General features: G+C 41.1%; 1 protein-coding gene across 15 annotated transcripts in view; it reads right to left on the reverse strand.

Moving 5' to 3' along the window:
• The window catches only part of LOC6532957 (formin-binding protein 1-like), a 32,947-nt gene that overhangs the window by 2,018 nt on the left and 7,610 nt on the right, over positions 1 to 23,319 (reverse strand). For 2 of the 15 annotated variants that reach the window (XM_039374799.2, XM_039374797.2), the window contains exons 1-9: positions 13,740 to 13,856; positions 6,220 to 6,335; positions 4,352 to 4,402; positions 3,293 to 3,437; positions 2,746 to 3,215; positions 2,497 to 2,683; positions 1,708 to 1,743; positions 568 to 917; positions 430 to 504 (exon numbers count right to left, since the gene is read on the reverse strand). In XM_039374799.2, coding sequence (XP_039230733.1) covers positions 430 to 504; positions 568 to 917; positions 1,708 to 1,743; positions 2,497 to 2,683; positions 2,746 to 3,215; positions 3,293 to 3,437; positions 4,352 to 4,402; positions 6,220 to 6,335; positions 13,740 to 13,841 — 1,532 coding nt within the window. In that variant the 5' untranslated portion in view covers positions 13,842 to 13,856. Of the gene's footprint in view, positions 1 to 369; positions 505 to 567; positions 918 to 1,707; positions 1,744 to 2,496; positions 2,684 to 2,745; positions 3,216 to 3,292; positions 3,438 to 4,351; positions 4,403 to 6,219; positions 6,336 to 13,739; positions 13,857 to 23,319 lie in introns of those variants that run through there. The other 13 variants (XM_039374793.2, XM_039374792.2, XM_015194236.3 and 10 more) reach the window with 9 other exon arrangements.

Consider the following 23,319-nt stretch of genomic DNA (forward strand, 5'->3'; position numbering starts at 1 on the left):
ATTTGTACATTATTAAGTGTCATCATGTTTGGTGTAGAGCAATAAAGATCAAAAATCAAGATTTACTACAAATTAGAAGTATACGCAAATTGGTAATTAAATTTAAAATACATTTTCTTATATCTTTGGCTTATTGTGGACTTTCTGGGCTGTGTTACTTGTTTATATGCTTTTAAATGAGTAAGGAACCAACACCAAAGAAAATGCCACACACCGTGAATAGTGCAGTGATATTATGATCCAATTAAATAATACAGATTAGATATGCGATGCCAAATCATAATGCTACGATAATGTATGAACGAGTATGTTTTTGTGGGTGAAATATATATATATATATAAACATTGAACGTAGACTTATGAGTGTACCCGTTATTGTTATTATTATGCCCATTTTGTATTTGCGCCACATTATCCTCAGAATCTGACCTGCTTAAGCTGCCAGCATCATCGGGCTGGTCGTCGCCATCATCATGATGGTCATCGGCACTGCCATTGGAATGTCTAAAATTGAAAATTTAGTTACCAGATTATATATGGTATTGGTTAGAATGAATGGTAACGCACCTAGAGGTTCGATGACCGTTTTGCAATTGATTTCGAGTCGCCTGTGGACTGCTGGTGGCCGTCGGCACTTGACTGGCCTTCTCCAAGAAGCCCTGGTACTTCTTCAGATCCACTTTCAGCTTCTCCAACTTGTGTTCCGACTCGTTCAGTTGTCCCTCGACGGTCATGGGATTGCCCAGCGAAGAGTTCGCCTCATAGACGATCTTCATCTTCATCAGGCCATCCCGTGCTTTTGTTTCCTGGGCGATGTTTTGTGTCAGTTCGGCGATCTTCGCCTGCAGTTTCTTTCTTCGTTGGTTTGGTGGCAGATCGCTGAAGTCCTCCTTTTGTCCATCCGCAGTCAGGGAATTCTATGGCAATTACAGCTTGGTTAGTTGATTGAATCAAAAATATGTCTAATGATATCTTTATAGGCCAATGCAATGAATAATAAAGTACAAATCAGGACTAAAAAGACAAGACATTCACAAGACACAACAATAGTTGCACGCAGTGATTAGAATCAGTACAAATAACAGAGGAAACTGAAACATCAGATAAAAATATCAACACAGAAAAACAATAAATGCAGATTTAAATCCAATGCCCCGCTTTCGATATAAATCAACCCAGTTTCGAATTCAACAGGCTATAAAATGGTATCATAAAGAAAAAATATGGAAATGGAAAGAAAGAGAAAAAAGGCGATAAATCTATTCAATCATGCGGTGGAATTCGAGAGCTAATGGCACATAAAAAAACAGCAATAAAAAAATAATAAATTTAAGATTAGATAAATAATGTGTAAGTGTGCTGCTGTTACTTTCAGCTAGTTGGCCAACAATTTACTGGTTAATTTAAAGGCTTAACTATTGGATAATTGGTGGTGTTCATTTTTAGAACTTGACTATGTTTAATCAAGCCAAGAATATGCCGATCATTTGCGTTGAGGCGTTTAAAGTGAAAGTGGCTCAGACTATTAATTATTGTTAATGGAAACGATATGCTAGTGATAGTTAGATTCTTATTTAGCTGATTGTGATTAGTAGATAGCGAGATAGTGGTGTTATTAAGATTAATCGTAAGGGGCTAGTTTAGGCTAGACTTAGTTAATGTTAGTTATGTTATTTAGTTGGGAGAAAGCTGAAAGATTCATCATACCTTCATGGTGATACAGGCTTCAATTATCTGCCGTTGCTATTGGCAGCGAATTGATTTAGTATTTATTTTGTAGGTTTACATATTTTTTTTTTGAAATTGTATCACATGTTTGTCGGTTGTGTGGTGTTGTGTTCGTGTGATTTTAAGCATTTAATCATTTTAAAATCGAATGGCAGCAACAAATATGTGTACAAAAGTAGAAACCAAGAGTTAATCAATTAATATTCGTGAGTTATAGAAGAAGCTTTGGATTTTTGGGATAAGGTTGCAGTCGGTGATGGGCGAACTCAAAGCACAAAGTATTAGTAAATGAGACAGACACAAAACATGGCAATTCATAAGCAATCCGAGGAATGAGGCGTTGTATGTATATATGGAAATGCCAATCTGGTAGTGGAGTATGAATGGAGAGGACACGCATTGAGGACTTTGGACACTTGGTACTTACGGCAAAGAGACAGAACCATGTCCAAGTGAAATAAAGATATGGTAATCGAGATTCGATCAAATTAATATAGAAATAGAACGGAAAAGAGAGAAGACTGGATGAGTAAACCATAAAGAGACACAAACCATAACCAAGACCTACGACTTATCAATAGAACATCGAACTTAAGAACTAATCAAGAAGCGTCTCAACTCAAGGGGCAAGTGCACAGAATGGAACGGACAAGTGTGGCGAACTGAAAACTCTGGACAATAGAGATAGTCAGGCAGTGGGCATCGAGTCTAAAACCCACGGAGTGATCCCAAAGTTAAGCCCCTGGAATTGGCCACGGACTGCCTCACCTTGTTGCTGCCGAATATGTTGAAAATGCCCACGCGTTTCTTCAGTTTGTTGGCACTCATCGTGCCCCTAATGGTCAGGTGGTTCGATGTCGAGTTGCTGTAGTGCGAGTCCTGCACGGAATCCGGATCGCACTTGGACAGATCCTCGAAGGGTATGTCCCTTGGTGGCGTAAAACCAGATTGATATCTGCAAGGTGGGCATAGAATGTTAGTTTAAGATCCATTTTACTTTCGAAAATCGTTTCCAACCTTTCTATGACTTTGAAGGTATCCTCCTTTTCGTTGATGGACTCGCCGGCCTTCACGATGCCCTCCATGCAGCGGGCAATGATTGGCGCCACCGATGACTCCACATCCGCCGCTCCCACAATGAATTCCCTGAAGCCACGTGTGCGCTTCTCGTCCAGCTCCTGCAATCGATTGAGTACCGCGGGCAGCAGCATGCTGAAGTGCTGCTGCTGCAGATTGTTTGTCTTCTGCAGCTGATTAGCGTACTCGTTCTTTGCATCGTCCGACTGCTGAATCTTGGCCGTCATCACGTTCTTGTAGCGCTCCACCTCGGCCCGGCTGAGATTGAGGTCCATGTCCGCCCGCTTGTAGCTGTCCACCGCCTTCTCCGAGTCGCGGTAGGCCTTCTCGTAGTTCCGCTTGGCCCGGTCCAGCGAGGAGAGCTGTGTGGTGAGGTTCTGCTGCAGGGTGGCACCATCGCTAAGGCATTTCTGCAAGTACACATGGGTACGCATGGGTTATTACTTAAATTCATGTTTTTTTTTTTTTGGGAATCCCACGCACTCACCTTGCGATCCTCGCGCAATGTCTTGGACAGGAGCGTCACTCCCGCGATGATCTGCAGCTGGAGGGACTCGGACACCACCTCGCGCTGTCCCGCCAGATCGCCCACCTCCTTGAGCAGATTGCGGAACGCTTGCACCGATGTGAATCTGTAGTGTGGAATGAGAGCATGTGAATCAGTTCGACCTACGCCAATTTGCGCCTGAGGAGTACTACGAGTGGTTGTGCACCGAAAAAAAACAGCGTTTATAATTGTGAACCATAAAAGGAAAAAACCAACTAACACTGATATTTTTATGTGCCATTACAAGTTCGACACATTTTTCTCTGTGCAGACCTTTAGCGTTGTTTATGAACTCAAGACAGTCCATAGCCGAGGGCCCGATTTATGGCGCTCTCGGATTGACAGAGTTGGACACGCGCTGTGGAACACCCACGCGACTCCGGATCTCTTCTGTATGTCCGTCCGTGTGTCCGTTTGTCTATCAACGCCGTCTGTCAGAATGACCACTCTATATGGCCGTAGGAATGGGGCATAAATTTATGGATTTTACAACTGAATATGGCAAAGCGCTTGGCATTTCATTACCAAGAGTTCCACTTGGCTATCGCCATGGCTTCGCTATAGCTTCATTGTCATGTTACACACATGCCACACTCACAGATCTATTTGCGGGTCATGATGTCAGTTTGTCAGTTTGCCAGTTGGGCCAGATTTGCATGGCGTGTAATTAAAAGCCCAGATTCCCAGACCACACATAGTGGCACCACTTGAACCTCAGCCGAGTGCCAAGTGGATTTTTCCGCGCTAATTGAATGGCACAGAGCACGCACAATTAGAGCAAAATTCATATGAGATTATCCCAACCCAAATCCACTTAGCACTTTGCCAACAAATATGGCAAACAAAGTGCAACAAATTACGGATAATTTTCCAAAACATTTAACAAACGAATAGGGTAAAGGAAAATACAAAAAAAACAACAAAAAAAAAAAAAAATCAATTATACTATATGGTATACATTGTATCGTTTTTGATCGCGTTTTTTCTTATAATGCTTACTCATTGTCTTCCTCCTCCTTCTTTTTGGGCTGGTAGTTTTTCACTAAGCGCCTGCAAAAACGAAAGGTAAAATCAAAATCATGGCATTAGTGAAACTTTGTTTATGCAAAGAAAGATATAGTAATAATAGTAGTAATATTAATAGTAGCAGCTAAGCAGCGCATTTGCATTAACACGAGACTTTTCATTTTGCGATTGCCAAGGCGGCTCACGCAAAAGATTTCACTGCGCCGCGCATTTTAATACAGTTTCTTAGTTTTTCAGTTTTTCCTCGCAGTTTCATGCGGCGGCTTTGTGGTCTAGTTGCTACTACTACGATTACTCAGGTATACTATAGCATACTCTCTTCCAGACTCCAGCTCAAAGTACAAATACACACTGAAAACTAGCTAGATTTTAAATTATAAAGCTAAGTAGGTTTTCCTTTTGATTTGAGCTGGTATATCGAACATTTATATATGTTTAAAGCTATATAACCATTTTATGCAAATACAAAAGCATTCACTTTGAAAACATTAACAAGCTTATACCTTTAACACCTTTTTGCAAGACATTTTGAGACACCACGACTTCTTTCGCAGTGTAAAACTGCACCTCTGGTCGCCGCAAGCAACGTTAGACGCGTAATGATAAAGTCATTAAAACGAGTCAAGACGGTAGCTCCCAGCCATATCAGGGGCCATAGTTCAGTCCCACCAGCCAGGGGGAGAGGCAACTAAAACTGAATCTTAAACTAAAGCTGAGACTGAAGCTGAAGCTGAGACTAAAGACTGAGAGACTGAAGCGGAGTCATCAAGCAAAGCTGCGACTCATGGTGGGAACTCGGTGCCAGGCAGTGGGAAACCAGCGATTCTCCCCTCGTTTGTGGCGAACACCTTGACGGGGCAACATAATCTTCGCTTAAATTAAACAATTATGACGAACTGACAGCCAACACCGACCCACGCTGCCATGTTGGGCAATCGACTGGGTAACCGAAGCCTAATCCCATTAGGTTCCCCACATGTCCCACGTTGTCCAGTTCTGCTGGACAAGCCAGCAAGCGGGCATTGGGGTTTGGAGATTGGGGATTGGCCACTCAACGAGGCAGTCGCGTGTCAATTGCGTGGGGCAGGTCGTGGTGGTGTCTCTGCTCGGGTGTCACTCAATTTAGTGCAGTTTACAATTTACAGGGGTGCAGCAGCAGCTCTCGAAAATTCCCGGGATCCATAAACATAAACGTATTGGCGGTAATTGAAATGCGCCACAAGTGAGCGCATATGTGAGTGCATACAATTAACTATTTACGATTATTGTTTATGGGAATCGAGCGTTGTTCTGTCGCCAACGAAGGCTGCAGCTAATGTACAATAATGTCCAAGACAAAGACTTCGATTAAATGCGTTTTAAGTTAAGAGATTTTTGCTTTTTTGTTTTAGCCGGGAATGGAGCCTGCTGGGCAATCAGTTCCACAAGTGGACGACCTTGTGCTCATTTCTTGGCATCACGTTTTTTGGCTTTACTTGTATATCGGATTTACATTAGCGAGAACATTAATATTCGACTGCCAAAAGCCACCAGACATGCCAGAAATGGGTGAGGCCAGTTGCAACTAGAGAAATATTTATATTTAATTGGCTATTTGTTAAGACCAAATTTGGCAGCGACAAGAGTATTAATTCGTTTTAATGCCTTACAAGTAACTAAAAATAAAGTCTTCGTCTAAAGGAGATATTGGTGTTTAAAAGTGGTTAATCATTTCAATTACTTTAAACTTTCAGTCTGTAAAAGCATTTTTATTAACGGCTTTCGAAATGTATTGCCCAACAGTTAATCCCCTAATTTGTATTCGTTATAAATGACAGATTTATAAGGGGAAGAGGACTCACCTTAATTTGCCGGCATATTCCGTTTCTATGGCCACTCGATCGCGCAAGAAGTTGGCAAACTTGTCCAGAGCATCGATGCCTCTGTTCGTGTGTATCGCTAGATTCTCGTTCTGATCCTGAAAGTGTAGAAAATGTGCAGATGGAATCTATTAGAAAAAGCTGCGGCTGGGTAAATAACACTTAATGCCTTCTGACATTGAGCCAAGGCAAATGCGTAGATATATGCGATAAATGCTGTAGATTGGGAACAGCGCAAAAAATAATACGAAATTAATCTCGACATATAGGAAATTCGCTGCGTAGCAAATGGAAATCACTTATACGCGAGCACTGTGGATAAAGATCTATCTTATACAATGCCATAATGGATCGATTCATTGGGCTTTCAAGTTGTCTTGAAGACCGAGCCATTAACTCATTAGCCTTAAATAGGAGCTCTGAATTTTAAACGCTACTAGTCGACAATTTCGAGTGATACAATTTGAAATTATGGCATGGCTATTTGCAAAGATATGTATCATTAGTTTACTGCTGACACAAATATGGGCAGTCACTTCCTCCTCGTCGAGCGTTATGACATAATATGGGGGCTATTTTCTTTCATTTTTGCTTTCTTTTGCTGCCTTTGTGGGCAATTTGCAACACTTTTCAATACTATGTTTGTCAATAGGCCGACCTAACAACAATCAAAACAAACTGCGCTCCACTTTTGATTTCATTTTCGCACGCTGACAAAACAACAAGCCTGCAGAGACATCAAAAGACGCTGCCGTTTTGGCCGACTTAGCTGCCAATCACGCCCCCAAACGCAATGGCAAGCAGATTTGAATTTTAAGTGAATCCAAGGGGTAAAAAAAATACCTCTAAAAACCGCTTAAATGGCACACAAACAAGACGCGTAGCCAATTTGCATTTGAAGTTCAGCTGAGCAGTCGAGCAGTCGAGAAATTAACATCAATTACATAATGAAACCCAGTTCCGATCATGGCCCAAACAATTTCCAAGCGCCAAATTGTCGAAAATTTACGCCGTCTGTATTTCGTATGTTTTGGTGTCTTCTTTGGGTTATTGCAAAATTTTGTAATTTTGTTTCAATGTGATTATTATAATAATCTCAGTCGTTAGCAGTGAAATTCGGCAACGCTTTGGCATGCGATTTTCCCCTAGTTTAATGCGCTTTAACAACGTGCCCGCCATTAATTAAAACAATTGTCAATTGGCTTTCAATGCGGCATTAAATATCGAGTGCGTTTGTAGAATTTTTGTTTGATTAGGTTGTTTATTTTATCGCTGGCTTTTACTCAGCTCGCCTTGCGTCACAGTAAAAACTTTCACCCGCTCGAAGGTGCGGCACATCTTGGCACTCAATGAAAAGCGTTTTCGCGTGGAAAAACGGAAAAGTGTCAGGCGACACGGAACAAATGTCATGCCGCAGGAGCTGCAGTAATTGAGTTGCAACCGCGGCCCGAGGGCGTTGGCCACCAGTAGTTGTGGGTGGAAGCCATCAGGACTCGCGACTTGGTTTTTCTCTGCAAACTGGGCCTATAAAATACGGCATCTGTCACTTGTGCCCCTGGGAAGTTAACTGTTTATGTAATCGAGTGCCAGACGTGCACTGGGAGAAAAAGCTATTTCGCTACCATTGAAATTTAACATTACACCTTTTCCAAGAAAAATGATTCCTTATAGAAAGTCTTTTGAGGCATACAAAGGTATTGAAGATTAAGTAAGTTTAATAGCTTAAATGCAGCTAAACTGTGATAACTATTTTTTCGGTGCACACATTTTCCCGCGGCGCCTTTCCATCAATTCCATTCCGCTCGACAGAAAATCAAATCAAATTAATTTACTTTTCACAGTAACACACACAGTGGTGCGCTTGCGCAATATAAACGCCCCCCGCCGGCGGGAAATTGTTTTTCCAATTGATCTGCTCTACCTACCTACATATATATAAAGAAATACATACATATTTATGGCCAGGGGTGTATGCGTGCCAGTTTTCCATCTTGTCTGATTAAATGGAATGGCAAATTGCCCGCCGCTTGTTTGGGGCAGGAAAGTTGCCATTAGCGCTATTGATTTATATAAATGTTTAATGATAGGCCGCAAGTCAAATGCATTGATTGAAATAAGTTGATGCTGTCGCCGGGTTTATGAGGTGAGAATGGAATGTCTGTTTGTCTGGGAGTCAACCTCTCTCTGGTTCTAGGAGCGGATCAATCGATCGATCGATCATCGATTGATTAGAGGGAATGTGGGAAGCACTTATGTTTTGTTTGATATTTTTTCCGTGAATTTCTATGGATGCCGAGAGGCCGAACATGATCGCTGTCGCTCATCCAACGGCTGCGAGGCTCTGAGTCCGACATTGATAGACGACTCTCGAGGTTATTTGCCAATCGTATCGCATTGTTGACCTTGACCGGATCGCGATGCGATGCCAAGATCGGAGGCAGTCTGCGCATATAAGGAGTGGAGTGAAGTGGAATGGAATCGTATGGAATGGAAACGGAATCAAGGGTCTTTAAAATTGACTCCGAGGTGGAGCCACACATGTGCTGTGTCGCCAACTTTGCGTTTCGCTCGCTCCGCGGGTTAATGACACATTTAAATAAAATATTTATTTATTTAAGCAGGCAAAGCCGGAAGATTAATGTCGTCGCATCCCAAAAAGCTGCCTGGCCAACACTAACAAGCTGGCCAATAAATCATGGCGAAAGTTTTACATGGGGGCATCATCATCATAATCATCATCATCAGCAGCAGCAGCATGAGCAGCTTTGGATGTCACAGACTTTATTAGCAAAAGGCCCCAATCCAAAAACGCAGCTCGCATCCAATCCCGATTCCCATTCCCAGCTGAAGTCGAAGCTGAAGCTGAAGCTGAAGCCACTTGATGACTTTCACTTGACACAAGTTGGTTCATCACCGTCATCTCTTGGGGCTCGTCAAAAACAACAATCAACAAAATGTAGCAATAAGAATGGGCGAGATATAACTCTTACAACAATGCCCAACCCCCAGCGAAACAATGACAATGAAAAGCAATAAAGAAATTAACAAATTGCTGGCCAGAGAAATGAAACATTGAAAAGTGTTAAATTCGATTGAAGATTGTCATCGATTGTTTGGGTTTCATTTCTTGAGTTATTTTCTTGTATTTCTTTTTTTTTTTGTGGGGAAGGGTAAGTGTGGTTGTGGAATGTGCGATGGGGCAGCCAGTATAAGGGCATTCCATTAACCACAACCCATTTACGATTAAACAGACCCGCCGACTGACACCGCTTAGTGGGTCAAGATTGAAGACTGATCCGATTGATTAAACGCATTTGTCGCCCTTTTATTTGTTCAACACATTGTATTGTACTGTGTTTTGTTCCTCAATCAATTTAATCGTGATTCCGATTCAGTTTTCAGGGCTCGTGACATTTGATCAACAAGGAATGGCGGCAAAAATGGAACGGGGACAAGAACTTGACGTGGTAAATATTGGTGAGAAATTCTTGCTTATTACATTGGTTTGTATTGCAAAAGTGAATGTGATAACCATATAAATAATTTACAACCGCAATATAAATAGAGTGTTTAACATATCAATAACTTATATTGGGTGTGAAAGTCATGCGGTGCATCTAAACTTTTATGAGATTGATTTTCAATACCATAGTATTTGATTGTTTGGAAATAACAGCTGAGGTGCTATTTACGTACATATTGTAATGCAATGTAATCATAATCATTTGGGAATCTTTCAAGTATATAAATTCTGATCGCTTTTTGTTTATTATTTGAGGTTGGGTGGTTATCGCATAGGAAGTGCTTACTGCATTTCAACCACGAAACCAGTTAAGTGTAGAACCCGGCGATAGCAGCAATTTCGTTTATAATTTATGATAGTTGCATTAGATAATGCACATACCCCATAGCGATCTAGTAAAAAGGCAGTAACCACTATAATCAGGGTGCAGAAACCAGACAATTGCATAACATTGGCAGCGTGCAACGGTAAAGGGAAATCAGCTTGGCCCAAAGACCTCAAGCGCCCTGTCAATTGCCTTTATGCAACTACTACTACTACCACTTTGGCAGTCAAATGCAACTGAAATGCTGCGACCATTGCAACTGCAACTGCAACAGCAACCGAAGAGGGTGTCAATTGAAGCAGAAAGCGTTGACGGCGACTGTCTGGCATTTGTCTATACATACATACTATATATACCAGATATATATCCAGCGATCGGTTAATACTGCGTGTACATTATGGTTCCTGTTTGCATTACCATCACAGTGGTGGTGCACTCGACCAGAAACGTTGGCTTCCTTTTGGCTTTGGCTTTTGTTTTAGTTTTGGTTTTGCAGCTATTCAGCTTTTCAGTGTTTCAGTTTTCCAGGCGATTAGGAGAGAGACCCAGTTTTTGACGACCGACTAACCGAGCTGGCAATGCCAACGGCTAAAACTAAATAAAACTGGGTAACAGGTGCACCAACTGCAACAGCCAGCGGGTTGGGGCTTTTGGCTTTGGCTTTGCTTTGCTTTGCTATTGCTGTTGCCACCAACAACGATTTAGTTACCATATTTATTTTGTTTTGTTTCAGTGCTGCGGTTTTGGAAGCCATACTCACAGCGGCTCAAACGAAATGGGGTGGCTTAAACAACGAATCTAGCCAGAGTTAGTTAACAACTACACTGGGTGACTGAATTGAGCGGATATACCTTATTTTTGTAAGAACCCAAACTCACAAGGCTTTGATAGGTTGAGTCATCAATGATATTCATTCACATTCGGTACACTTGACATTCGTTCAGCGACACTTCATTGAACAAAGAATTATTCATAGCAGTTAACTAAATTCAGCACACATTACAAATATATAAGAAAATATATATAGGGATCTGCATTCATTAGAAGCATTTATGCATGCAGTTGAGATGCATTTTCTAGCAGTGCATCCACGACGAATTCTTGGAGAAGAACAACGGATTCAGCTCATGGGCAGCCGCTCAATGGAAGTTCCGCAGCACGCGTTTTTATCTGCAGCGGACGTGGCACGCAAACAATTGCAGCAGTAGCTGCCACAGCAACAGCAACAACTGCAACTGCAACTGCAGCAGCAGCAGCAACATGCACAACAGCAGCATATTCATTGCAGCTGATAAGCAGGGGAAGTCATAACACACACACATACCCATCTTGTATGTATGTATACGAGTATATCATATCGATAGTGAAGTTGACCGCCCGGCATGACGATGAATTGTTTGTTTGATGTGCTGCACCCAGTCGACATTTAGTGGATGACGATGATGTCCACTGATGAGTGTTCCCTTGGCCGACGCAAATTGACATTGCCCCCAGTGAGTGCAACATGCAGCTCGTGGCGGCACGTCAATATGTCTATTGGCTTCCGCCACGCCCCTTTTTACCGCCTTCCATGCAATGTTATTTTTTTTTTTTTTCGTTTTATTAGTTTAGCATGACAACGTTTGGGCGGCGCCTTTGTTTGTCGTGACGCGTAATGAAAATGTTGCATACGAGAAAGCTTTACGGCCACTTTTTCTTTTTTAGCTTTTATCAGTTTTTCCATTAAGCCAGGTCAGTGCGATGACCTCAGAAAATCATTCGGTTCAACATGAAGTTCAGCTTCCCACATTAAAGATTATATGGAAAAATGAGCAGATTTGGTAGTTTCTTTAACTGAATTTCAAATATTTAGCTAAACAAACAAATCTTCCTTTTTGTGTACAAACTTTTATCGCTTATCGAAAAATACCCACATGAATAACCACTTCAAGAGCAATTTAGTGGCGGTTTTCCGCAGAAATTTCCGTAGAAAATTGCCAAGACAATGAGTGGGAGAAAAACGAAACTAAAGAAGCAACTCCTGACCCGTTTTCTTGCCATTTTCTATTTCCATTTGCTATTTATAAGCGGCTTTTTCTGCTCATTTTCAGTTAATTTGCTGTAACGATTTTCCGCCTCAATGCTGCTCCGTGGAAAACTCAACTCTGCTCCCATTTCCCGCCCACTCCACTTTGGATCTATATTTACATGTCGTTTGCCACTTCCTCTTTATCACCCACTCTTCTCCACCACACACACACAGTGCCTGCAAATTGTTGTTGACAGTGGGAACCCAAAATTAGCACATTAACCCATTGGTGTCGCTGCCGTTTGCTATTCGCTATTGATTAAGTAACTCATTCTAGTTTTTTGTTTTCCCGCACTTTTTGTCCACACACAGAAATCAATATTTCGGTCAAGTCGGTCAACATCAAAGAAAAGTTATCCAATTAGATCGAAGTACAGTGCCCACATAAGGTGCATTTCAATCATAAAACATGAAAAATAAAGAGCCTAGAACCGAATAAGTGGCTAACAAATTGGCGCAACTTGATAATTGCACATGCAAATAAATATGCAATCATGCAAGCGAATGAATAAATGAATAAATCAAGCGACGCCTTTTCACAGTTAAAAATGTGGAAATTCAACAGAGAGACGGAAAAAAACGAGAAAAGCCGACAACCGAAATCCACGAGAAGTAACATGATCTTGGCCAGAAGCAGCAGCTCAACCGGATAATGCTCATGCCATGGAAACGAAACAGGAAGCATAAAACATCGGCTAGAAGTAAACGCATATGTCGTCGCTGCTTTCTGGCCAACGTGTGTAAACCGTTAGTCACCGCAAAGTTGTAATCATAAAAATAGTTGAGCCACAACGTTCAGTTCAGTTGAACTTTAACTTTCAACGTGGTCAGAAGAAACAGAAGTCGCAACTGAAGCCGCCAGCAGGAGCCGTTGGTCAAGTACTGAACACTGAATACTGAATACCCGGTTCCACGATCATTAGAGATGGCCAGCCCCAAACGGTGCTTGGAAATGAATAATATGAATGGCCTCCGGGCCGAGGCCGCGATTGCTGATGAATAGTTCTTGGGACAGACCGAAAGATCAAAGGCTCCTATCTGCATTCCTAAACTTGTATTATTATTATATTGTCAGAGATGTAACATAGCCCTGTTATTATCATATTTTATTTTGAAATAAATGAGCTGAGATTCCTTATGAAAAGGTAGAATACTAATTGACGAGAGAGCATGAAAATATTCCACGTTTTATATAAGAAAAGTTATATCATGATGATTTCTAACAGTTTCATTCACAATAGCATTTGTCAATCAACCAAAACTTTGCCCTTTACTTTTCCACATTCAACACTTTGCACGTTAGATTTTCTTAAAGAACTGAATTTGCCTTTCCTTTAGTTTTTCACGGTGCATTACCGACCTGTTTTGGGCCAATCTCAATCGACTCCACATCTAACGCAGGCAGTCGAAGCCCAATTGCATTTCGGTTATGCAAAGAATCAAATCTCATTTAAGCGGCGACATTTAATTGCAAACTGGTTGTCCAGTTAACCACCTGCGGGGCATTCTTGTTGCTGGTTTCAGTGCTTGCCTTCTGCCCCACCGGGTGTGCACACTCACAAACACACACACACACACTAGCTCACCCAAAATTCCTCATGGCTATCCCTGGGATCGAAAATGGTTGCAACTCCGGATTCGCTGAGGCTGCGCTGAGCCGCATTCAAATAGCCGAGCAGGCAGTTCATGTTGAGAGCCACGAACGAACTAATTGACCAACTGTTCAGCCAGTTAAGTGGTCTCCAATGGCCACAAGAAATGTGGTAGAAAAACAAGTTGGGGTGGGGGAAAAAATGTTCAAGATAAGCCAAGAATTTCGCAACATGTGCCATCCAAGAAGAGGGAGTGCTTCCCAGATAGCGATAGATCCGAGCTCAGTTTTCTTCTCTTCTTCGCTACCATTATTATTATTATTATTATTATTATACTGATTTATATTTCGCTGATTGGCCGCTGTCCAAGTAACCTCGAAACGTGCCAAAACCGCAAAGATCTGTCATATACAGAGCAGCTGGTCCAAACCAAGTCAGCAAACAGTTGACAATTGGCGCTCGTTAGGTGCACACAGTTCACAAACAAGAGGGAAGTTGGTCAGACTTAAGACTTATACTTATGTTTTGCTTACAAGTCAAACTATAAGTACGACAAACACTTCCGGGCGTATTCCGCCTTATATAGAGCACAGATATGGAGTGGATCTCTGATGAGAAGCTGAGAAGCGCCATTCAAGTTAATTTGCTCCAATTATGAAAATGCCCATGTGCTCATTAAACTTAATTGAGAACTGAGAAAAGGAGAAGGCGAACCCGAGAAGACGAATAAAAACAAAAGCTTGGTATATCACAAAACAAAAAACTAGCATTGAGTGAATAAAATGATTGAATGACATTCGTGTCAAACGGATCAACGGATTTTCTTTTCCTACCATCATCTCATCCTCCATAAAAAAAGTACAATTTTCTGTCGAAAGGGGTAAGTAAAAAGTGAGTCTAAACACAAACTCTATCTTAGCCCAAACAAGCATCTTAGGAAATAAGATGAGAAACTTTAGTTTACACTGTGAATGAAAAAAGCAATAAAAATTTGTTTAAAATTTTTCAGCTTCATTTATTTTCTATTCATTCATTCAAGTCATGTGACCTAATTATGTATGCTGTATTCAAACGAAATTCCAATCAAGTTTGAGTGATTAATAATCTATTCACTTTAGATAAGATAATGAGATGACAAGGAATATCGTATAAGAAATGGCCAATAAATTAGAGTCTTTAACACATTTGCTCTACTTTATAAGGTTGTCAGTATAAACCGCCATTACCAGAGAAACTATTTTTCCAGTGTACTAAGTATTCCATTTTGATGGGAAGCAAAAATCTGCCGTCTGGCGTTTATGTACTTTATCTACTTTATGTGACTTAACCATTTTTTAGCAACATTTTGCGTAAATCTTGCAAGTAAATGGCCACGAAAGTTTACTCTTTTTTTCAGCTAATGTCGCTGCGGATGCTGGATGCTGCTGAGAGAGGCTAAAAATATAAAACAAAAACATAAAATAAAGGGGTAAGCACGGCGGATTGCCGAAGATGGAACATAGAAGCGGTTGTAAGCTGTAAGGCTAAAAGAGCTGAAAGCAAAAAGAGCTATAAATTTGCAGCCACATTCTTTGGGACCGGGCCAAAGCCGCCGAACAGGTTGAACTACTTTGGTCGAGCAGAAATCCCAGCGGCAGCGGCAGAACCATGGCCAATAATTCCGACTTCCAAGCCGAGAGCTCGGCTCAGCTGCAACTGCAAGACCGGACATTCGATGGACATTTTAGGAGCCGCATGACTTCGACATCGCCCAGAACAGCAGCGATTGGATAAAGCTGCCCCGCTCTATAAATAGAGCCCTGGTCGCGCCTTATCAGCCTCGATCCGCGTGGCCAGAGTTTCGCTTTTCAAGTCTCTGGCTTTTTTCCTTTTCTTTTCTTTTTTCATTTTTTCACTCGCTCTCGAGTGGCCATAAAAATTTGTTGCATTTCCGTTGCTTGTACAAGAAAATATGCAGCAACTCTCTTGCAACTTGGGACATGCGGCTGGCAACTTGCAACTGACAACGATGAAAACTAGAGCAACAACAAAGGCTGGGCAGCATTTTCCGAGTAACTCATTTCTCATGTCTTTACTTTCAGCTCTTCAAAGTTATCATTAATCTCGGCGCAGCAACGAGATGCACACAACACATCTATCTGTGGGCTATGCTGTATGCAATACAAGATCGTTGCCGGTAATTAAAATTTCTCACATATGTATTTACATAGTCTGTGATTATACGAGGCGATAGCTTCGTGGAAAACAAGGTGGCAATTAGGCGGGAATAAAAACCAGCCATTTAATGCAAATAGTTGCTATTCCACGAGCCGTAGAACAGAATGGATTACTCTCACCAGCTTTGAAATGCCAGCAAAGAGGAAATGTTTACAGCACTGCCAACACTGCAATGCATTAGCTATTTTTATAGCAGCACAAAAATAACAAACAAAATCTACACATATTTCTTTGAGCGCGAATATTGCCATTTCCATATATTTATGAGCCATGAAAGTGCAAGGGGAAGTGGCGAGTATAAAACGAAGACACTTTAGTTGGCGGGTGGGAAAGCTTGATCAATTTCCTGCAGCGTCTGCTTCCGAACTTGTGAGTGCCCCCCTGCAGTCATGCCTCCCTACAAGTTTTTGTACTTACCACAGACAACGGGGCGTATGAGCAATAAATTAAGCGCTGCCATTTCGCCCAGCAAGTCAACTCAAAAGTCAATTAATAACAAACAGCTAGCAACAGAAAAAGACGACAGCATTTCACTGACCAGACAAACATCTCGATGTTGCGGCATCGCAGCTGCACTTGAAGCAATTCACAGATGCACCGTAAAAAATTGCATTAACAAAGAAGAGTACTAAATAGGTATTATAAAAATTATTTGACCTTCGACTTGAATTAAGTAAGTAGCTCTATTACGAATTAAGTTTCTTTTGAGTTTGAGTGATACTTTTATTATTGAAATAGAACATTTAGTTGGACAGAGATTTTGTGTTGTGTTTGCAACGGAGAGTTGACGTCACGAAATGCTTGCACCCCGACTTTTGACCAGTTCAAAAAGGTTAACTCGGTTTCGCCTTCAGCCATCGAACGTGAGAGAGTTGTAGTCTTTCGCAAAGTTATTTGAAGCCATCTCCATTCAGTGGTTTTGTATTATGGATTGCGTTTATTTCTAAGCGCCTCATTGTTTCCGCAACCCAATCTCATTCCGCGTCAATGTCAATTCCGAACCTAAATTGCCCAGCCAAAGTCCAAGTCCAAGTGACTAACTAACTAACAGTCGCAGTTCAAACATTTAGACAATTGCCGCGCCGTCACAAACGCTTCCAATTAAGTTCGGTGAAAAGCGGAGGAAAATACGAAAGCTAGACACACAATGCCCAGTTCAATGGAACATCTGCGCCTTAGAACAAAATAATGTAAATTTCCAAACCAGCTGGACTTTGAAAATATCGCAGGGTGTGGGTTAAACACGTGCCTGGCCAGCTCTTCGCACGGTAACATTTACTTGTAACGTGTTTTGATGGCTTTGTTACCCTCTTCATATTTGGGATGGAGTAGAATATCAATTAAAAACTGTTTTCTATACCAGTCCTCTAACTGATACCCATTACTCAGCTAAAGGGTGTGCGATTGAAAGGGAGTTATGAGAAAGTCTCTATATCACATTCATGTCTTGCCCAATGAAGTAGGGTATATTCCAGTCGACTCTCCACACAAATGTTAGTTTGATTCTGAAATTGAGTAGGGCAAATAAAAGAAAGGGGGAAAAGTGAAGGAGGCCAGAGGAATTGAGGAAGTGAGAGGAAAGGGCCGCCGCCGGGGGAGTGTCCGTCAAAATAGCCGCAAAAGTGAAAATCTAAACCAAAGCCAAATGAATTCTGGTTTCAATTGCCCGCGGTTTGGGTTTGCCATTGTTTAGACACGAGTTTTGTTTTACTTTACTGCAAGGGCTGCGGAGGTCTGGACAGTGAGTTTCAGACAGTAAGTTCCAGCTGCCTGACGACGATAAATGCAGTCTGCATGCGAGGCGGAGGATGTGGGGGCTGAATGGTCATGGATGGAGTGGATGGTCAGGAGTTGGCAACATTTTAGCAGCCAGCGAGAAACCAAAACCAAACTCGTTTCGTGGTGCCCCAAAGTGCCAGTCAGTCTGGGGGGGCACAGCACTGGACCCGAGACTCGGATACTGGGTCTGGGTCTGTGGCGATCCATTGTTTCTTCGCTCAGCTGGCCTGGTTCAATTTTTCCAAATGGATAACGCCTCGGCGGCGTCCAGGGGGAAAAAATTGTTGGATGGAAAATCATTAAGCATGTTGCGGTGATTTCATAACAAGTGTTGCCAAATGTTCGAATACAATCGGCCTATAATTTAAGATCTTTTCATGTATATAAGCATTTGGTGTGGGCGAATGATTTTCCTTTGCAGAAAATTCGTATAACTTGAGTGCTCTCTCACTCTCCGCTGTTTTCTATTATATTCAGCTATAAATAGCTTATTTCTTTTATATATTTTCCGTTAATTGTGTGTGGGCCGTTAGGTATTCTTAAAATTTCCCCAAAATACTTATAGAGGTTGCATTAACAGTTAGTTTTGAGTGCAACATTCAAATGCCGTTAAGAAGATTCTCAAAAGAAAAGCTATTTAAATGCAAATTAGGCTTCAAATTTGATGAGCCAACAGGTTAAAATGACCTGGCGGCGCTTCTTAAATTCTATTGAAAAGATATTTGATTTGTTTATTACGGATACTTTTGGTATTTGTCTGTTAGAAAACGATTTTCACCTGAGCGATTGAACAAAAGGGAAACCACAGTGTTGAGGGATCGTAAAACGAAATCAACTTCCCAATTTGTTTATAAAATTATGCAGCTTCCCCTGTATTCATTTCTCTTTTTTACCTTTCCCTAAACCGGTTTTGCACTTGTCAGGAAATTATGAAAGACTCGTCCATAGAATGCATAAATAATAATACTAACAAACAAATGACTAAAGCAAACATATCAAAAAAACAAAAAACAACATCGAAAGCAAATCTTTTATCAAAACATTTTTTTTTGCTGTCCCCCACAATGGAAATGCAAATCGAGTTGACGCTTGGAAATCTTTATGATTTGTAATGTTAATTATGCCGGAGGGTAGTAGTTTCCATTAGTCAGCAAATCAAATCGAGGCGAGACAATAAAGCGAATGCATAATCCATATGAAAACTGAAAGTGCCCAAAAGCGAAATGCGGAAATATAAATATACGAATCTATAAACAAATTATGAACGCACTGCGTTTCAAATACCAAATTGATTCGTTTTCGTTTTCAATCCAAAGTAAAGTAAAAGTAGCCAGCAGGCCCATTTTTGGATAATTGGGAGAACCGCTTGGGGATTATCGTTATATGGTTTTTGTCTGGCCAAGAAAAGTTGGACGTGATGTTTACTAAATAGAATGGAAATGCCACGGAAATGCGTCAAGGAAAAATCAGTTTTCCATGGGTGGTTTGTTCGTAGTAGCTGCCCCAGCGTTTTCTTTCTTTTCGGGTTCAGGTTCGATTCACTGACTGGCAGTCAATGTTAACGTAAACATTATTGCGGCTATCAACTCGCTTTTGTTTATAATAAATGCGCTCAAGTCTTATAAAAATAAACTAGAGCTACCGATTGCATTCCCATTGGCTGGAAAATTCACTTCAAGTGCAGACTTTCCCTTATTCACAGTGCTTTTCTGCTTAATTTTGTACTCGCCAGTTGTTCTTCACGTCGCTTGATTAATGTGGCTGGTAACTTACCTGCAAGAAAATGAAAAAATCGGGTTAAAACATTTTTAAATATTTGGCTTAATTTTCTGGATAAATATACAACATTTCCCCAAAAGACTTTATTTATACGGAAGTTGATTCGATGAAAGAGTAATACCCAATTATTTTTCTTTGATTTTACATTTAATTATTCTTTGATTTATGTTTTAGAATGGAACATTTACAAGGAAACACAGTACAAACAAAAAGTGCAATAAATACAATCAGATATTCAGATAATGAGATATTATTCATGAAACTATTGAACGTTCTAAGCATTCTTGATGTCTAATCACTATAAATATGAAATATTTACAATGTATGTATATGTGTAACATTCCAAAGAGATATAAATTTAAGATAAAGACTGTTTTTTATAAGGCGCCATAAGATATAACTTCTGATTCCGCCGATACTAATATTGTTTTTCCATGAATTTCCATGAATCACCTAATAATAAAGACACAGGCACTAAACCAATTTGGACATTCTTGGAACTAAAGTGTATCAGTACTTGGCAAATGAACTGATTACACACAACTGCTTATATTACCCCCTTAACTAGGAGCAAAGTCAATGTGCTCGCCATAAAGTACTTATTTATTGTATGTTCTTGGCAAATCAGGGCTACCATCTTTCCATAATACTATTAACTGAAGTAGACGTCGCTTCGTCTTATTCACGGCAAACAACACTCACATGGATGCAAAATAGTTGGCAGCTGCCTCAAGTTTGCACAGTTTTCCACAATGACGGCGGGTGCAATGCTCCGGAGATCCCCCTTCTGCTCCCCAACCTCCAGCCAACCACCTACTTTCCCCCCGGTTGCACTTCTCTGCGCTCCACTTGCAACCGAGCAGCGCGCAACTTTTATGCCTTCTTTGTCGCCATCTGCAGCTCCCACTGGCATACCTTGTACCTCGTGTATGGTACCTCAACCTCAACCTCAAGCCCCTCCATCCACTCCAATCCACCGTACTACTCCATACTCCATCTCCATTACTCATGGAGAGGCCAGGCCCAACCCATTCCCCGTTTAGCAACGTTTTATGGCGGTGAACTGCGGTTTTTAATAATATTATGTGGCACGTTTGAGTGGCAACTATGTTGCCACCTAATTTACCGAGGCTTTTCAGACGAGCATCTTGGGGCAAAGACTTTATAACTATATTTTGGCATTACTAGGGCATTTCCTACAAGTTTCAAGACTTTCATAAAGTGCATTATAAGTTTACATTGATATTAAGACTAGATTATCTTGCACTGTACATTGAAGCTGTGGCATTGGATGGGTATTACATACATCGTGCAGTTTTTAAAATTTTCTTAGTGCATCACGATTACCGGCGATGATTATTCAAAAGAAAGCAGATAAACTGATCCTCTGCCATTATAGCCATATCAGTGAAATTTCTCACGGTTGGCCAAGGAAATCACGGTGCAACAAAGCATGGAAAACAAAGACCGGCAGCTGTTGATGATGCGATTTGGTTCGTTAATGGATGCTTTTTATTTGAAACTGTCATAAAACATCAAAAGGCAGACAAAAGGCGAGCACTTTATATGTGCACATCACATCATAACACATCACCTCCCCCTGGACACGCGTTCAGCGAAATGGCGAAAAAATGAATCAGGACAGTGCAGAAATGGAAAGCGACCCCAAAAAACCATATGGATGGATGAAATGGTTGGGATGGAATGGGATGCGATGCGATGAGTCAAGAGACTGGATCAGGGTCCCCAGAATCGATTTGAATGCAACTTCCTGCGGTTCAATGACTTCGCCCAGCAACATGTTGCGGCAACATTTCCAGTCTTATCGCCAGAGTATTTAACGATTTCCGCCATAGCTCCTCCATGTGGAGGAGGTTCCAGCTTGCCCACACACAAATAAAAGTATGAAAAAAAAACAACAAAGACAACATAGTTTGTTTGAATTTTTTGCAACAAACAAGATGGCAAGCAGCGAATTTATGTATTTCTGAACGCAAAAAATACTTGAATTTTGGCAGGGCTTATGTTTGGGCATGTCATATGGACAGGAAATGAAGCTAATTTGTTTTGCGGGTGTGCCATCGACATTTTTTTGTTCTTCCATCAAGGGGTTGAGGAATACCCAAACGTTATTATATGAAGCCCAAACTGAAGGAAACCCAAGCCACGACGTAGCCTTCGTGTTTTACAGCGTTTATGTTTATGACAATGATAAAAGCCGAAGCCGGGTCTGCGTCCTCAATTCCTCGTTTTTCTTTACTTTGCATAACATTTGATGACGAAACAGGGACCACAGCCAGTCCTTTGTGTGATTCCCGTGCCTCGCCAGCTGCCTTTGAACTTGCCTTCCAGCAGGCGGAAAAAGCTGCTTTGAATGGGGCCAAAGCTGTGACAGCTTCCTCACGATAGCAAGACACTCGAAAAATAATTTAAGGAATTTAAAGATATATATTTACATTATGAAACTTGTAAATATTAAGCAACGATGTATTTATCTTTATTATTAAGAAATTCAGCCGACCTATATTAGAAAAAACATAACATAGGACGAATTTTGAATTTATCACAATCTAAATATTTTTCATATTTTATTATAAAACTTGAAAAAAATTAAAAGAATATACATATATATCGCTAAACAGAGTTTTTTCCGAATTAGTAAATTTATTAACATTAAAAAGGTAACAATGAAGAAGCCTTTTGCATAATTCATAAGTCAGCTTAAAGGAAAAATTCACCCTTTTTTTAAACACCCATTTCCTGCAGTGATCCCCTCGAACAAACATTGTCGCATGCCGCACACAGCGAAAAAAAAAGTATTAAACAAACATCGTAATCAAGCACTTTGCCGCAATGCTAGCGGCATTACATGGGGGTTTCTGCTCGTGGTTGGGAGGGTTTTGGGTGGCTTTGGGTGGGTCTGAAGGACAAACGGGCTCAGCTGATGAGTCATACGGCTGTTGTGCGTGGGAGGGTGGAAGCAACAGTGGAATCAGGAGGCGGCAATGCCACCCCCTTTCGGTTGAGTCAGTCAGAGGAAGTGGGTGACTCAAAAGAAAAGCGTCTCTTTATCAACTAGCTGGATGGATGTAAATAATGAAACGTGTTGCTAGATCCAACGGCTAAGACGTGATACAAACTGGCATTAGGGCACATTTTCATATACATTTATGTATGTATACTGTATATCCCCATGCATGTGCACAGGGAATTGAGAACAAAGGGCATCGGTTGCCATGACGTCCCATTTACCACTTCAGTTGGAGTGCATTTTGGACAAGAAAACAATAAGAAACGGGGTTGCCCGATCCAACTGCAATTTCAAGTGATTTGTGGCCGATTTTTGTTGCCGATTTCTGGCAAAATGGCACACTCTCCCTCTGCAAATCCAGATCCACTCGAAAGGAGGGCTCTCCAGGCATTAACTTGACTTGGTCATGAGCCATCAGCGGCCACATGTCGCCATGCCCCAGAAAGCCGGCAAAGTCAGAAGGCGTAAATGAATTATCACCGCCTGTCCATAAATCTCTAGACTAATTAATAAATGGTGGAATAAAAAAAGGGAAAAAAGGCCAAACAAAAGCTGACAGCGCAGGGTCAAAGTTGAGCCCAGCGAACCTGTTGATAATGGGCAACGCATAAGCGTTCTTATCGAGCTGGCAAACAAACTAATAATTCTCCATAGCGAGCTAGATCCACCATATTACTATATGTTTACAAAGCACAGATAAAAATGCTTTATTGTATAATAATTTCCGTAATTCCAATAATGAGATACCAGCTAAAAATATAATTAATT

This window comes from Drosophila yakuba, chromosome 3L (assembly GCF_016746365.2).
Source record: "Drosophila yakuba strain Tai18E2 chromosome 3L, Prin_Dyak_Tai18E2_2.1, whole genome shotgun sequence".
Lineage (NCBI taxonomy): Eukaryota > Metazoa > Arthropoda > Insecta > Diptera > Drosophilidae > Drosophila > Drosophila yakuba.